A 17,777-nucleotide genomic window follows, 5' to 3' on the forward strand; every position below is an offset into this window, starting at 1 on the left:
AGTTACAAAATTATTCTTGTTTAAACTAACTGGAATTGACGTAAAATATTTTATGTAACTTAAAAATTTTAATACTGTAGGTAACGGTACTAATATGATTTTTTTTAAAGGAAGTTATTGAAATCAATAGAAATGCGTATTTGAAATAATTATCTAGTACAAAGTATATTAGTACTTTACGATACAAGTGCGGAAAAATAGATTCTTGTCTCGTGTGGCGTTTACGCCTGAGCGAAGCGAAGGTGGAAAGGTACACGAGACGAGAAACTCTTTCCCGCACTTGTATCGTAATGTACTATACCTAAGAATATGATTTTTGATAAAAGAACGCCTTTGCATATCAGGTATCACTGTGACTCGTAAGATAATAATAATGTGACAGCTGGCGACAGTCAGTTGCTTACTACCGAGTAAAAGACAACACAGTATTATACGCTGCGTGCGGCCATTAATAGATGATTTTAGTCGATAAACATTACTGTGCTACGTTAATTTTTTCAATATTTTTCACCATTATGAGTATCAACAATCACATGTTACAATACAGAAATCTCTTTGAAGCAATTATCAACGACGACACAGCATATTTCTGCTTCCTTCTCGAATCCATCACGTGGCCTCGTACAACGGACTACCTAGATTTCGAGTTATTCACCACAGCTTTAGAATTCGGCCGAAAGTACATCGCCAATCACTTACTAGATAAAAAATGTCGTATAGCTCAACCTGATAGTGACATTCATGCAATTCATTTAGCATTGGCAAATTATACTGACTTTTCCGACATTATTAAGAGGTTATTAGCACTCGGAGGAAGCGTCAGTGCTAAGAATAGCAGCGGTAACAATGCCATTCACCTTGCATTTATTAATGAAGCATCAGGACGAACGGTTGATATGTTGTTGTTAAAGTATATTGACGAAACTAATGAGAATGCTAAGAATGCTGATGGATTGAGTATTTTGCATATTGTTTGTACGAGGCCGAATCTTGTTATTATGAAGAAGTTTTTTGAGAACAGAAATCTTGAGGAATTAAATTGTCAAGTGAGGTTTGAATGTTTAACGTAAACAATAGTCGATGTAATTATATATTTTTATTTACTTGTCAACAGGTTGATTTACAATGCGACAGCAATTTTGCCGGTCAAACTCCACTACATTTTGCAGTATCGTACGGTCACAAAGAGATAATAAAATACCTCGTGACAAATTTAAAAGTTGATGCTTTCATCCAGGATGCCAATAAATCGACTCCATTGCATCTTGCCCTCAAGAGTCGGAATAATTACGTGATTGATCTAATTATGGCTTATAATTTTCCGCAAGTTGTAAATAAGGATATTGTGAATAAGTAAGTATTTCAAGATTGATGATATAAACAAATTCTTGATGAAATATTTGTGTAAAATTATAAACATTTTTTTCTAAGTCTGAAATTTGTATTTATACTGTTCCAGTTCGGGAGTTTCTCATTTCATGGTGGCATGTGCTGCTAGCAATCAAGATTTTGCAATAAAATTTATGCAAATAGAAAGTGGTCGTTCGAGAAAATCACTTGATACTCTTATCAATCGCCAAGTGAATATTCCTAAGGACAATTATGATCAGGCTTATGCAGGTTACTTTCCAATACATTTTGCTGCTGAATTTGGACGTGCGAATACAGTCCAACAACTAGTACATTTCGGTGCATCATTCTTTGTTGAAACAGCAACTAATTTGTCTCCACTCGTTCTTGCTTTAAAATACGGTAATCATGATATTGTTCGATTAATTTTTTGGTGTTATAAACAATATCGCCTGTCGATTTTTACTGACGAAGATTATAACTTAAATAAAGCTTATAATTATTCTATTGGTTCACAGGACAGTGATCATTGGTATCAATGTAGATCGCGTTGTAGCTCTCCGAATGCTTAAATTTTATTAGCACCTTCATTTGTTTATTTTTACCGAATGGCGTACATTTTATTTATACTTAATTTTATTTAAGGTGCGCTATGAAAAAAGCGGTCAACTCAAAATTAGTTCAATTAAATCGCATTTTGTAAGTTATAGATGGATTAAAGAGACAAAATATAGAAATATTTCTTTTCCTATGAAGTTTCTAAGTCTTTTCTAAAAATTAATAAGTTCTTTTGTTTGTTTATAAAAAATTAGAGTCTCGAAAGTTATGCAATGTGTAATGTAAATCATCAAAACTCTTATGAATTTTTGAAATTCCATTTTATAATACTATATTATATATCACTGTCCCAATAATGCGTATATCTAATTGGAAATCTTAATATTGATTGGAAAAAATTATAGATGTGATTTAGTGGAATGGCGTTCGTTTTAATCCATCTATAAGTTTTCAAATGCGAGTGAGTTGAACTGACGAAACACTTTTCTTCGTTGCGCGGAGCCCGCTTCTGCGACAATCGCTGTAAGTAAGAATGTCTTCAACTATTCGATAACTCGGCATATTTTTTACGATATTCATATTATATATTTAAATAAACTGATTTATTGAGGTTTATCAATTAACAACAAATTGTCCTTAGATACTGTGATGACAAAATTAACTTTGTATGTAATTATTTATAGATTAGCATTATAAACTTAGAAATATCATACGCAAAATGACATGCAGTCGCTGAAGGTTGATTAAATATCCATAGAAAGTATGTACAATGGAGCTATTGATTTTATAATAAAACCTGTATTATAATCTCTAAAAGCGAAAATCCATCCCTTGTCCTAAGGAATATTGAAAAGTAGGAGAAAAGTCGAAAACAAGTATTAGCTAATATCGCGTGAAAATACCGATACAAAATACAGGCGTGGACTAAGGTTCGAAAAACCATAAAACGCCATGTGTTAAGCAAGACCGCATCGTTCGGAAGGCGAGCTAAAAGTAAACAAGATTTCGATTGGGCTGTAAAACTCGAAAATCCGAGTAAAAAAACTCGTTTCTGTAGAATTATTGTAGTCGCGTTGACACTTCTTAATATTGATATTTCCGACTAATCGATAGATAACTAATCGAGTTATAAGAAGTGTACGACTAAAGTATTCGAGGGAATTCATACAACGCATGAGAACAAAATACTAGAATGATTACATAGAAAATTGTGGAATTGTACAAGAACAACTCTGCGTTTAATATAAAAAAAATTTCGGTACTGTACAGCATTGATATAAGGCAAAGGGCGAGGGAAAGGAATTAGGAGAGTGAGTGCAAGGTACGGAAAGATATGAGAAACAGTTGGACTTGAATTGTCGGGATGCGAGTCGTCGACATCTTTTATTTAGACAGTAAGTAACATGTTTTAGGATTTGAATTAATTGTCGTGTATATTTATATTTTCTCACTTCGATCCATTTTATTGATATAAAGTCTTCTGCAAGAAGAAAAAAACGTTCACAAAGTAATGTATTTTTATTTTCTGAAATTTTGTAAATGAATAATAACTTATCTAAATGACAGCTTTACGACAATACCTTTCGATCAAGTAAATTAATTTAATTTATTAGTATATTAAAAGTAGATGAAACTTGGAAGAAAAATGTGCATGTGTAGCACGTTCTCTTTTCTGTTTTCCTCTAATATATATATATATATATATATATATATATATATATATATATATATTGAAAGTATTACCCTCAGTAGGTAATGGTCATTTATTTATATTAATATTTACATATTATGTATGTATATATATACCTCCAATAATAATAAAGTAATACTCGTTTTTAAATATACCGTAAGTATCTATAAATTAACGATTTATTCAATTGAAATTCAAGCTCATATTTGCCATTTACGCAACATTGCAATGTGATCTTTTCTAGCTTTGTTGATTAATTCGAGTTTGCACATAAATCCAGTAATGCAGTTCAAATAGTATTTATATTAAAATGCATTTATTACTTTTTATAATTAATTTTAAATCTAAAAAAAGAGATTAATAATTCTTTTGCTTTTCACGATATCTCATATACGTATTTTAATTTTGGTATTTTAATCGTCGAGTTAATTTAAATATGAGGGGATAGGGGTCGCGATTCGCGAATCAAGCGAGTATCAACTATCAAGCACATTGAGTAAATATGATCATTGTGTGTGTGTGTGCGCGTGGTTAGTGTGTACACACACATTGTACACTAATACTGTACTCGTATGTATGTACATATATACCTATCGCGAATGTGTAGCGTTTGTTTACATCCTATTGCCGGATGTAGTTTCTTTAATTATTTCATTTTAGTATAATGTTGTTTTTTTGATATACTAGTAAGTGCCTTAAAGTATTTAAAATATCAGAAATAGTTTTATTCAGACGTAAATAAGCAAACTTTCCTAGCTAATTTTTTTACTTAAGAATTGGTGGCTTATAAGACGATAGTTAATCATGTTGTTCACTCGAAAATCTACTATTATAAGATGAAAATATACATAAAAAGTAAGATTTAAATATGAAAAAGTTGATTAAAGATACAGAACATGATTAAATTATTGTTTTTTTTTTAGGTTATGTTAGACAATAATTTTGTTGGAAGTTTTACCCTGTGAAACTTATATATTTTTTCATTTTGAACGTAAATTAAATTTATGGTGTCACAAAGTAAATGGTGAGTTTTGTTGCTATGTAATACTGCTATCTCTAATTTCCTGGAACACTTCTTATTTTTTACACATAAATAAAAGACGAATACAGTTTTCCAATTTTAAAACCAATAAAATAATTATACAATTGAATTATATTTTTATAAATGTAGTTTTTCATATCTAGCATATTTGAGACTTAAAATAAATATAAATACAGAATAATGAAAATTGGTTATAATACTTTGATAAAAATTTTCATTTAGATTGTAAAGTATTTTCACTTTCATTTTTCATATAAAAGAGTAAACATGAAAATAAAAGTAAACGTAATGTATGAAAATTTTTGAAATTTACCAGAAAATAAATAATCCATTTATAACAAATGTTATAATTATTAATAAAGCTTGCAGGCTATAGAAATCATATGAATGTGTTTGTATGGATTTATGAATGTGCAAAGTTGTTTTGTTTTTCACATGTTTTTCAGATTCCTATCATCAGTTGTATAATTTTTTCTAGACTGAAGAAAATGAGTTACTCAAAGCTGATGGAAGCTATATTTTCCGATGACAAATGTCTCTTTCGATCAATTGTAGAAAACCAACGATGGCCTTACCATCTAAAATGGACAGACTATGAGAGGCTTGTTTACGAAGCAATAATAAACAATCGAAAAAATATGGCAAATCTACTCATGGACAAAGGCTTCACCCTTTACAAGATGCCAGATGACAGCTTTATAAATAGTTTAGTGTGTCTACTCCTCAAGCGATGTGGTAGTTCTAGTGAATACGCCGATGTGATTATGAGGTATATCAATTTGGGAGCTCAAGTCTCATATCAGAATAATTTAGGACAAACAATCATTCACTGGGCTCTTATAAACGAAACTTCAGGACGTCTTATAGATATGATGTTGATGAAATATTTAGAAGAAACAACAGTGGATCTTTGTGATAAAAGTCATTTTAGCATTTTACATATTGCATGCACAAGGCCAAATGTCGATACTGTTAGGAGACTTTTAGATTGCAATAAAAACAGCGTGAATCGTTCGGTAACTTTTATTATTTTTAGTTTGTTTATAAAGCTTTACTAAAAAATAAATCTTGAATTTGAACTATAAAACTTTTTTCTTATCAGATTTTAATGAATGTCAATTTGGAAAATGCTGGTTACACGCCGCTACATTTTGCTGCTCGTTACGGTACGTACGAGATGACTGAATATTTACTCAAACGTGGCGCAGAAGTTTATGCACAAGATATCAACGGGTCAACCCCTTTACATTTGGCTTGTTACCGGCGAGACCATGATATTATTGATCTCATTTTGCAGTCTGATCCCGTCACGGAAAATGCTTCTGATAAGTGAGTACTTAAGTGATATATGAATCGTTAATAATATATACCAATTTAAAGCAAATAAAAATATAATTGTTCAGTTCTGGTTTGTCTCACTTTATGGTCGCATGTACGGGTAGTGAATCGATTATTCCGAAGGAGTATCTACGTGTCGCCGAAATTCGACCATGGTCGTCACCGACGGATCTGATCGAGGGTCGAGTAAAAGATTTAGTTGTTATGTACGGTGGTTATACGCCTCTGCATTTTGCAGCGGAATTTGGACGTGTGAACACTGTTAACTTACTTCTTGATCATGGAGCTGATGAAGATTCTGTTACGACACAAAAACTCACAGCTTCCGCACTTGCTCGCATTGCTAAACATAAGGATGTAGTTGAGATTTTACGTAAGGAGTGAAGTGAAAATTCAAGAAACTTATGATAGTGCAAGTATTGGATTTGAATTTCACTGTAACATAGTTCAACTGAAAGACACAATATATTTTTGAAAAGTAGCTATTGTTACAAAAAAAACAGATGTTAATAGTGACAATTGAAAAAAAGACATATAAAAAACAGAAGTATTAAAATTAATTTGCTTTATGGATATGTACGTTTTCAGGTTTTTTGCGATTTGATATTGTATTATCATTGTGAAAATTTTGATTAGTTTCAAGCCACTTTGAACCACTGTTAAAAATATTAATTGGAAATTATTTAAAAATTGATTTGTCTGTGATGAGTTTTTTCATTTAAATGAAGTAATTCAAAAAGTATAGATAACACTTAAAAATGATTTATTTTTAACATAATTTATGTGTGTCGGTGTAGAGTTAATTATATGGTAAAAAGTGGAATTTAATTTTTAAAATTTTTAATTCCACAAGTGTATTACCAAATGATTTTCAATTGCGGTGTAAATATAAACAATCTTCAACGATAGTACTTGTGAAAAAATTAGTTGATAAAAATAAACATTTTTTTTTAATTCTTTGACTATTTATTACAATGAGATTCTTGTAATTTTTCTTTACTTTTAAAACGATTTTGATTAAATAAGGTACAGTATTCAATAGTTTTATCCATAAATGCGATAAACCCATGTGTTTAAATTTAAACGTTTAATATGACGTCAACCACAAGAAATACATTGTCACCAATTTTAAACACTTCTAAACGTTTAAATTCAGTGACAATATATTTCTTTTAGGAGACGTCACATTTGCACACTTGAAACGTTTCAATTTAAACACATACAATTTTGAGGTTTTACTGTGAAATTAACACATTATTTTAATGTTTTTTTTCTAGATAAATTTATTATTATAAGAGTTACAATTTCATAGATAGTAAATTACATACTAGGCTTTATTATCATTCAATATTAATTATGAAATTTATTTGACATTCTATTTTTAAGTGAACTTATTTGGTTACAATATTAAAAGTTCAAAAATTAAAAAGTAGTATGTATAAATACTAATACTTATTTTTATTACATAATGCATGAAAAATCTTAAATATAAAATGATAGATTATGATTTATGCAGTGTCTCGGTAATCAGCGTAGGTATACGCTGATGAATTTTTGTATGATAATTGAAAATTTATTGATTCTGCTTTCATTGAGTAGACTGTCTTTTATGGAGCAAGCCGACTCCTAATGAAGATTTTTGGCTTTGATGAATCAACAAGAAGAATTGTTCGAAAGATATAATATTAGATTTTCAAAAATTTGACTTGAACTTTCGAGGTCCATAATCGACATAAATTTTCAAGCCTTTGTATTTTTTACTTATTTAAATCTTCCAATTGTCATATCAGATAGAGAATACAGTAATTTTAATCTGTAATCCTTACCTATCAAACAATTGGCACGTTCGATTGTTCAGCTGAGCATTAGCCCGAGCTGTTTAAATCTCATAATTTCTTGAAAAATATCAACATTGAATTAAGTATATAATTGTATAAATCTCAGGGTAAATATACTATCACGCTGACATTGTAGAGGTGTTACCAATAGGCATAAAGAACTAATTGAAACTTTTCAAGAAACTATAGACTTTCTTCGCGAAGAACTAGAACAAATTGTAACGCACGAGTGTAATCCCGCATCGGGGAGTCGGTATACCGAAGTAGATTACGCGAGCGATATTTGGAGTATCAAATTGAAATTTATAATGTGCTTGCATATTCAATTTCGTAAAATCAAAGACGCAATCCGTACGGTCCGTAAAAATGTTGACATCTGCCAGCGTAATAAAGCAGATCAGTCTCTAATCAAAACAAACGCATGGCTTTATAGAGTACTCAACTATTCCTGTTCTTATACTACTGGTGTCTTTGCTTATTTAGTGGACATTGCTTGTCTACATATTTACCTTATTTATTCTGCGACCGTTACGGCTAGACGCTGTGAGACGCTGACAGGCGACAAAGTTTCGTATCTTCAGAGAGGGTGGGGGAGTCAGGCCAAAAACCGCTTGATCAGGGGGCACAATGGTTGATTTCGGTTCAGTTGAGCAACGAACCATATCGTAAAAGGTGGGGCTCCTTCGACGTTTAAACTTGAATGCAGTTGACATTGCATTATATTTTCACTCGCATCATTGGCTCTCGATACTTAATCCTCGTCCTTTTCATCAGCTCGTAAACAGGTTAGTAAATATACGCGCACATTTGCGAATTTTCGTTTATATTGACGGTTATTCATTTTGTATGGCGGAGATTTCAGTTAGAAACTATTTTAACAGAAAATGTAATACATCCTAATAATAATGTGAAAAACAAATAATACCCGATGGACTGTTAACGAAACTAAATTTTCAGCTAGATCTGGCCAACATGTCTACCGAAAATCTCATTAAGGCCATGCGTAACAACGACGTTGAGCAATTCCGCGCCATTCTGTCCGAAAAGTCCAGATCACACGAACTTCAAACTTTGGACTACGAGAGGCTGCTGCACAAGGCTTTGAAGCTTGGGTGTAGACGAATTGCCAATATACTCCTTGACGAAAATCACGTGGTGGCCAACGCCAACAGAAACATCACCGACGCTTTGCTACACATGGCCGTGAAGAAATACGGACGTATGAATCAGTGGATCAACCTGATCGTGAAGATGATAGAAAAATTACACCCTAGATTGTCGTATCAAGACGAGAATGGAAACACCGTGGTGCACGTCGCGTTTCAGACTTTTGCTAATGACAGATTAATAGATTTGCTGCTGAAGGCCTATGTCGAGGAGACGGTTCAGAATATTATCAACGGAAGCGGCTTGACTGTCATGCATATCGCCTGCACAAGAGGCGATCTCGATGCCGTTACCAAACTCCGTGGCGACGTCGACGTGAACGCTCAGGTGTGTGGTTTTGTTTATTTGTGAATTTCGTAAAAAAATTGACGTGTATTCTTTCACGACTTTCACAGGTCTTTCACGACTCCGAAACATTAGAAGCTGGTAACTCCGCTCTTCATTTTGCCGTTGAATACAAAAAATTAGATATTGCAGAGTTCCTTTTGAAAGATAAAGCGAACGTGAACGTACAAAATATTCATGGCTCGACTCCCCTGCACGTGGCGTGCGATCAACGAGACGTTAGTATGGTTGATCTTCTCCATTCTTATGACCAGATTAATAGGAACGTCAGGAATCAGTTAGTTTTAACGTTTCAACTTCAATCTCATCACTGAATATTCCACGTGACAGCTCAACTAATAGCTTATATTGATTGTAGGGTTGGTCTCACGCACTTCATGACAGCCTGCATGGCTACCGATTCTGCGGTTGCAAAGAAATACATACTTATGGCTGAGGTGCTGGACGAGATGTCACCGGCCCCCTTGATTAACCATAAAGTAACGATTCGGGACACCTACCCGTACAGCGGCTACAGCCCATTACACTTCGCTGTTGCATACGGGCGCACCGAAACGGTCAAGTTGCTCTTAGAGCACGGAGCTGACTGCAGTGCTGTTGCCGATCATGGGGTTACGCCTCTTGATCTTGCTGAGGAACACGATCATACAGAGATCTGTTCGATTTTGACAGAGCATATACGGACGGTTCGGGCAAAACTTGATGTTAAAGAGGCAGAAAAAAAGAAATCCTTGCCTTCCACTAGTCAATCCGAAGCAAGTACTAGTGCTACTGTTTCTCAAGAGCCCCAACCAAGCACAAGCGGTAGTGCACCGCAAGCCAGTATTCCGCGCGAGAGAATACCGGGTACCGACTATTACGTTACTGGCCATAACCCTTTTTCGTGCTCCGTATCTTAGTTTGCTTTGATAAAATTCTATTCGTTTAATATGCTGACTTTTATTTTAATTTTAATTTTACATGTTTCGCGTAAAATCATGGAAATGATCGACTAATCAAGTATTCGTTTAGACAATTGTCTCAGTTTTTAATGAGGTTCGGCTCGTGTATCAAAACGTTATGTTAATATTAATAGAACTCACGGTAAGTCCATGTGTTTAAATTTAAACGTTTAATATGATGTCAGCCATAAGAAATACATTGTACACCAATTTTAAACACATAGGATTTTACCGTGATTATTATATGTGTTATGTGCACGTCATATTTAGTGTGAAACTATACGTCTCATTTTTAATTAAATCATGTTCAACGATTTTTATTAATACTCGTTAATGGTTAACGATTACAGGTATAAATAGAGTCTTCAAATAATATCGATTTATTTGCAACTTTTGAATCAATTTCTTTGTGAGTATTGCTAGTTTTCAATCATGTATGTATGTCATATATACTATGGTAACGATGTTGGTATAATTTTATGTATTATAACCAGAAATTAATTTTTATGTAAGATTCGTTTGGACATGTGATTATTTTTAGATTGATTAAACTATGATTTTATCAACGTTATTTTCTTTATTCTCCAGTTATTTTACATAGTATAACAATAGCTACTTCCCTTGAGTATACGTCATTTATGATAATCAACATTTATAACAATAAAACGCGCATCACAATTACAGGAGCTTATTGCTCGGAAGGATTCTTAATGTTACTGATAAACAGACTACTCTCCTTTCTTCGATAATTATAGGCATTAAACCTCATTGAATTGTAAAATATAGCTGATTTAATTTTTCACAGCTGGTTTATAAAAATTATCCGAAAATATGTTCAACTACATTGCGGCATGATGAAACTTAGATTCAACTAAATTGTACGTTATAAATTTATGCCACTTGGAGATGAGAATAATTATTAAGAATTTATAAGCGATACCTCAATAAATACATTACAACTTAATGATAAAATTTAAGATTGATTTTTTCGTTGAATAACAGTAGAAAATTCAGAGAGTATAAGAGTTCAAAACGAAAACTAAAATTTCAGTTCGCCTACAGTCGACTATGTGTGTAACCTTAATTGGGCAGCGATGAGTCATAAATAGACAGTATAAGCGTTCTTTTCTATTTGTAATCACAACGGAGATAGTAGATGCCTATACTCCTATATCTATCTTCGTGGGACATCGTTTGACTAGTTCTATATTGTTCTGTTACCATGCGAAAGGTAGATAATCAGAGTGCGACATTGGTACAGCAATTAATAATTTGCTTGTGATAAAGAAGCCATTTAATTATACGTATGTGGAGTCATTATAATCGTTGTTCTTAATAAACACGCTTCCACATTATTTTTCACACTTACTGTCCCTCGAAACACACTTATCTTTTAAAAAGTCACGCGCCAAATACTTATTGTACACATAGCGATATGCCTCTATCTTCCCTTCTTTTCCGGTCGCTAGTCGCGCGGATAACCGAAAAATCATAAATAAGAGCTGCGCTTGAACGTATCAGTGTGCCTCTAGACGTCGAAAGTAAAGGAAATCTTGAATAACGGAAAATGAAGCTGCTTGTAGTTTTTTTGTTGCTCATTGCTGTCACCTTGAGTACTGCTAATTGTAAGGACTTTTAATATTTTTAAATGTTTTTTTTGTATATTGTTTTGTGATGAGATGATATAGTATCGCACGCGACTGACTTAGCCTCTTAATTTATTTTAATCATCGGATTTTATACGAAAACGCTTCGGGTTGAAGTCATACTCTAAAAATCAAACATGATATCAATCTCGTGCATTATTAAACGCATTTTCTTATGTTTCAGTTATTTCAAACATCTTGCCGGAAAAATGTAACGGTCCCCAAAGCGTTCTGTGCTCCATCAAATGTCTGTCGAACAATCACGTTTGTCTGAAATCTAGCGAGAGTTTAGGCTACACGTGCACGTGCTTGTAACAACAACGGCACACTCATCCGGTCAGCATCAGAATAATCGATTCTCATCCAACAGACGACTAAACGGCAGTTTCAAGCCCATCGACGATTACTATTTTTCCACCCAGATTTCAAAGTATCATTATGACATATTGTATGAATAAAATGTATGAATAAACAGTAAAATTTAATTTATAAACTTATGTTTTGTTTTGAAATTCGTAAGATTAAGAAATGTTTTATCATTTCGACGTAATTTATGTCTAACCTAAGCAGTAAGAATTGTTTAAAAACTATTGCTACAACTTACAAAATATCCGCGTCTTTTTTTTCAGAATAATGTTATAATATATAATTTTATTGACTGTAAACAAAGTTATTTAAAAAACATTAATTATACAAACAAATTTTTACTGTCAGAAGTTTTTTATACAGATTTCACTTATTTAAAAAAGATAAAGTTAATTATATTTATCTAATGAAAATTATTAGAAAAAATTGTTACTCTCTCTCTCTCTCTCTCTCTCTTTCTCTATACTCAAACATATACACACACATTCTACCAAAAGGAAAATTAAAGTCTAATACTGAAAATCAATTGCATTATCAATGAAGATAGTCGTTTATAGAAGGTCAGGTCAATGTATAAGGACTTGTAATTCCTCGTTGTCCGTGGGATAACGCGCGTATGATCTAGAGAGATGTTTTTGTAGCGAGAAAAGTGTAAAGAAAAAGCGCTTGATGAAAACTATAAGTAACGAAGTAGGGGAGAGAGCATTTAGCTACAGCGAGAAAAGAATTCTCATCTCGATTTTGAATTTTCTCATCGTGCTGATAGGTAGACTCGGATAAACTTTGATTATGGTGGACCAATTTTTACAATTTAAAAACGAAAGTAATTCTTTATTCATATCGAAGCAATTTGTTTTAATTAAACACAGAAAAATTGTTGTTTGTAAAAGTTACTTTTTAGCATACGCTTAATTGATACCATAATGTTAAGTACACGCAGGTAAAAGAACGCAGCAGGATCTCAGCGCTCGAGCGGCCGCTGGGATTCTTAGAACTAGTTTTTTTCCCTACAGTAGGATAAATGCTTTTTTTCAAGATAATTAGAGCATATTCACTTATTCCTTCGGCTACTTCTCTAATAGTCTTTTTCAGGATAATTGGCAACCTTTTCAATCTTCTGGAGTATTGTAGAGTGTGTATTCCTCTAATCATCTTTTTTAATTTATCAGTATAGATTTTTGAAAGAATTTTAATTTTTACTGGCATAATTATGCCGAAACATAAGTCAGTGGAGAATGACAGTGTCGATAGTAGCGTTGATAAAAACAATAATTATAGGGTTGAAGATGAAAATGATCATGAAATTATATGGGTATCTAACGATGATAACAGATGGTGACGGAGAAGTTGATGAAACTTCTACGTTCACTGATACAGTAGCCTTATCTTATGATGAAGTGTATCACAAATTTTTCGCGAATGAGAAAAAGTTAGAAGGCTCACAAATAAATAAATACGAGTAGAGATCAAGAAAAACAATTCAATGTTCAACTTGAATCAGAAATATATAATTTTGAAGCAATAAAACAAAATGTAACGGGAAAAGAATTCGAGTATTATTTGAAATGTTTTTTGTGATAAAATGAAAGATAACATTAATGAAGCGACGGCTAAAAAGGGTTTTGAATTAGATCCAGATCATTTCAACAGATTTTTAGGTATTATTATTTTTTCTATTTCCAATATTTGTGAAAGCTATAGAGATTACTGGTCGACTGATGAAATGGTGAATTTCGATATTGTTTCAGAAACGACGAGTAGAAATTTATTTGAAAAAATTAAAGCTAATTTTAAAATTTCGAAAAAATCGGATAAGACTGATAATTACAAAGTTTAGACGGTTAGTGTAATTTTAAGCATTTTTAGAGAAAATGTAAAACAGTTTGGGTTCTTTCGCTCTTCTTTATGAACACATGAATTGATGATTACATTTTTTTGTCGCACGCTTCTAATAAAATTTATCAAAGACAAACCAATACGTTTTGAAATAAAATTATAGACCTTTTATATTTCTAACGGATTTGTTTTAGAAATAGATATCTATTGTGGGAAATGATGGTCAAAATGACATGAAGTTTTCTAAGCAGTGATGAAAATGCTTTCTGTTTTTCTAACAATAGTTGATAGGAGTGATGTAGCTAAATAATATCTATATTTTGATAGAATTTTCACATCCCCGCTCTACTAGTACATTTAAAAAAACAAAACCTGCGTACAATAGGAACTGTTAGAGATGATCATGTTTTTACAAATGAAATGTTCCCAAAAGTGTTGGATAATTCAAGTAAAAATCCAAAACATTAAAAAAAATTCTGAACAGAAGACATTGATAGATAAACATAAAATAGATAAAAAGAAAGCTATGAGAGGATCGTATGTTTGTATGCCATGATAAAAACAGTAGTATGAATTACATTACGGTAATGTACTCGAAACCAGTGTCAATATTATTATGTACAGCAGTTGACGTTACACCTATGATTTCAATGAAACGATTCGATAAAACAGCTAAACGTAAAGTACCATTTCAATTGAATTTCCTGGAGCATTCAAGGCATATAATAATTTATAGGAGGAGTTGATCTTCATAATTAATACTGCAGTGATCTAAAAACGAATATTGGTACAAAGAAATGGACATGGGTTGTTTTGTTCAGATTGATTCAGTTTTCGTTGACAAATGCTTTGATTTTGTATAATATGGTGAACAAAAAGAAAATGACTAGTAAAGATTTTGCTAACAGCGTTACAAAGTTATATTTAGAGTAACCGATTGAACAGTTATCAAAGCATTTGAAACTCGCAATACCTGATTGTGAATGAGGATGTATAAGGTGTACCGTAAGAACAACATGTTATTGCTATGAGTGCAAAAATAATTTCTGCGATACTTATTTCAGAGAGTATCATCATATCCACAATAAATCCACAAAGTCTTTATAAAGATTATGCAAAGCTAGCAATAACTCCAAGAAACGTACGAATATTTATTACGAACTATGTCAAGAGTATCTATGTGAAAGTTGTTTTGATCCTTACTATCTTAAAAAAACAGATGTAAAATTTCTTTCACTATTCCATCAATTATTTTAATGTCATAGAGGTTTATTTGAGGTCACGAATAAAATACTTCAATATGACTTCGTTTTTTTAAATGGGATATATAGGAAATATCCAAAATTCAAAGACGAAACAATCACGAAACGTAAAATCGCAGAAATCGTAACAAGAATCTCTCAGCTCAGCCTAAAGTTGATCCAGCGAACTAGCTGCAGACTGACTGTTTGATATGCTCTCATAATACAGTACCGAGGCTGCCCTCACGCCACAGATTCTCTCTCCCTCAGCTAATGTCCTACACCGAGTTTACACTCGATCAATCGCAGCGTGTGAAGCTGTCCGTTGCTATAGTCTGGGCTTATCACGTAAGCTTTCTAACTGTCGTTTTACGACTAGCTATATTGACGAGATCTAACTAGTCGTAGCACGGCACGTCGGATGACCATTGCCTGCGAAAAGTCATGATAAGCGCCGATGGTACCTCTCGATTTATCTTTGTCTTTTGTAAATAGCATGGTGTGAACTATCTGGTCTCCACTGCTTTTATTGCTTTGAACGCTTACTTTGTTAGGGTTCCGTAAAGTCAATTTACTTCTTCGCCCAGATACCAACTCTCATTATTTGAAAAAGTGCTGAGATTATTATTGCAGACCCCCTGGTCTGTTTTTGCCGATTATCGAAACGAATTGAATTGTTACACCTATGTAAATTATATCAAAGGTAGTAACAAGAAATAATGCGTAATAGGGAATAATTTTGTATCACTATAATCATTTGAATATAGTACGTTAAATTTGAATATCCTACAAGAAAATATTTATTAATTAATTGATTTAAAGTTAAATTTATTTTTATTCACATCTTTAAATTATTTTGCGATATTATCATGTGAATTAATTATTGATGACTAATCACTATACATTATTATTGTTTGTTGAAATAAAATAATTTGCATTTTGATTCTTCATGCTTAGATTTTTATTTTAAAAGGAATGTATAAATTATTTAGCTCAACCAGTTTGACGATAAATACACAACTTGAAGGTAACTTGAAGGTAACTATGCTTTGTTGAAGATAAACAATGAAATACCTTAAAACAAAATTTTTTTAAATAACAAGTCACTACAGTTACAAAATACAATCATTTCAGCAAATAGAATCTTCATCGTCGCAGCTCGGTTATATTCCTTAGCTATTTCTAAAGTAGTATACCTATTTAGCACGTAATCGTGTTTTATAAGGCTATCTACAACTTCATCAATATCGAAGGATACCTCCGTATTTTGGTTGTTTGACAGGAAGTCGATGACAAATTTCGGCCTACTCGACGCATCCGCTGCCATGAAGTGAGATACACCGTGTTTGTAAATCAAAGAAAAATTTAAAATTCCGTTCGGAATGCACGATATTACAAACTATTTTATAATAGAATAGGTTAGTCTAGATAATGGAACATATTTTTTAATTTAATTTCATTCCTTAATTTAATAAAGTAGCCAAAAATAAAATGACATAAAACCAACCACTATCATAAAAATAAAAAACGAAAAAAGCTGGATATAGTTTTGGCTTGTATATTCATTTATGCTTAAGAAATATGAGAAAAAAATCAAATGTCTTGTTATATGTGTTGAGACTGGAATAGAAATATAATTTTTTAATACCCTCGCTCCAGTGCTATGTGTATACAAGGTGTGTTCAAAAAGTATGATAAATTCTTATTTTTATGAAAAATACTTATTTATTCATCAATATTTATGTTATCCCCCTCAGATATAATACACTTGTGCTAATGTTTTTTCCAATCTTCAAAGCACTTCTTGTATAGCGTTGAATTCTTCCCGCAATTTTTTCTTTTCTTTCCTCAATCGTTCCAAACCTCCGTCCTATCGTGGGTTCTTGAAATTAATTTACTTCGTAATAGAAAAAAATTAAATAATTTCATTAAAATCCAATGCGGTGGATAATACTGTATCCAATAAAAAAAGATTGTATCAAAAATTCATTCTTCGGATCATTTTATCAGATAACTTGTAGAAGAATAAAAAATAAAACAATAAAAGAATAAAAAACGAGAAAACTAAATGACTTACATATGCATTGATATCCGCTTCGTCTTCGACTAGGAAGCATCTGACGCATTGCATTTTCGATTGTATACACATTATGTGAAGATAACTCAATCCTTAATCCGTGATTTCATTGATCAAGCTCTTCGTTTAATATATATCAAAGATAAACTGTATGATCGCAGTTTGAAATAGCTTTTTCAATCGGTGTCTCGTTATTTCCGTTTTTTGGACAAGACTGCATAGTGTCTGAATACTTTTATTGTCAGACAAATAATATAGCACGCATAGATTTTCCGTATCATCTTTCATCCATATCATATGTTAATGTTAGGTGATGCTTCTTCGAAAGTAGTTTTCGCACGG

The 17,777-nt window shown here is 32.2% G+C and overlaps 3 protein-coding genes across 9 annotated transcripts; all 3 read left to right on the forward strand.

The window, feature by feature from the left end:
• Positions 1–255: 255 nt before the first annotated feature.
• On the forward strand, positions 256–2,713 carry LOC131669332 (ankyrin repeat, PH and SEC7 domain containing protein secG-like). The gene is made up of 3 exons (XM_058944136.1): positions 256–1,046; positions 1,115–1,353; positions 1,460–2,713. Exons 1-3 carry the CDS (start codon positions 456–458, stop codon positions 1,920–1,922), a joined length of 1,293 nt encoding a protein of 430 aa, XP_058800119.1. The 5' UTR covers positions 256–455; the 3' UTR covers positions 1,923–2,713.
• A 375-nt stretch (positions 2,714–3,088) lies between these two features.
• LOC131669339 (ankyrin-1-like) lies at positions 3,089–6,867 on the forward strand. Of its 6 annotated transcripts, XM_058944146.1 has the most exons (6): positions 3,089–3,302; positions 4,286–4,453; positions 4,522–4,622; positions 5,087–5,656; positions 5,743–5,969; positions 6,044–6,867. In XM_058944146.1, the coding sequence occupies exons 3-6, from the start codon at positions 4,620–4,622 to the stop codon at positions 6,360–6,362; spliced, it is 1,119 nt and encodes a 372-aa protein (XP_058800129.1). In that variant the 5' UTR covers positions 3,089–3,302; positions 4,286–4,453; positions 4,522–4,619; the 3' UTR covers positions 6,363–6,867. The 6 variants fall into 6 exon arrangements, with proteins under 6 accessions (XP_058800129.1, XP_058800128.1, XP_058800131.1 ...); XM_058944145.1 differs by lacking the exon at positions 4,286–4,453; XM_058944148.1 differs by lacking the exon at positions 4,286–4,453 and having other exon boundaries at positions 5,119–5,656.
• Positions 6,868–8,374: 1,507 nt separating this feature from the next.
• LOC131669333 (ankyrin-1-like) lies at positions 8,375–12,412 on the forward strand. Of its 2 annotated transcripts, none has more exons than XM_058944138.1 (5): positions 8,375–8,601; positions 8,778–9,310; positions 9,379–9,605; positions 9,687–11,894; positions 12,100–12,412. In XM_058944138.1, the coding sequence occupies exons 2-4, from the start codon at positions 8,789–8,791 to the stop codon at positions 10,225–10,227; spliced, it is 1,290 nt and encodes a 429-aa protein (XP_058800121.1). In that variant the 5' UTR covers positions 8,375–8,601; positions 8,778–8,788; the 3' UTR covers positions 10,228–11,894; positions 12,100–12,412. The 2 variants fall into 2 exon arrangements, with proteins under 2 accessions (XP_058800121.1, XP_058800120.1); XM_058944137.1 differs by having other exon boundaries at positions 8,377–8,601; positions 8,774–9,310.
• The last annotated feature ends 5,365 nt before the right edge of the window (positions 12,413–17,777 follow it).

Source organism: Phymastichus coffea, unplaced genomic scaffold (assembly GCF_024137745.1).
Source record: "Phymastichus coffea isolate CEN01 unplaced genomic scaffold, Cenicafe_Pcof_1.1 PCOF00092, whole genome shotgun sequence".
In the NCBI taxonomy this organism is placed as follows: Eukaryota; Metazoa; Arthropoda; class Insecta; order Hymenoptera; family Eulophidae; genus Phymastichus; species Phymastichus coffea.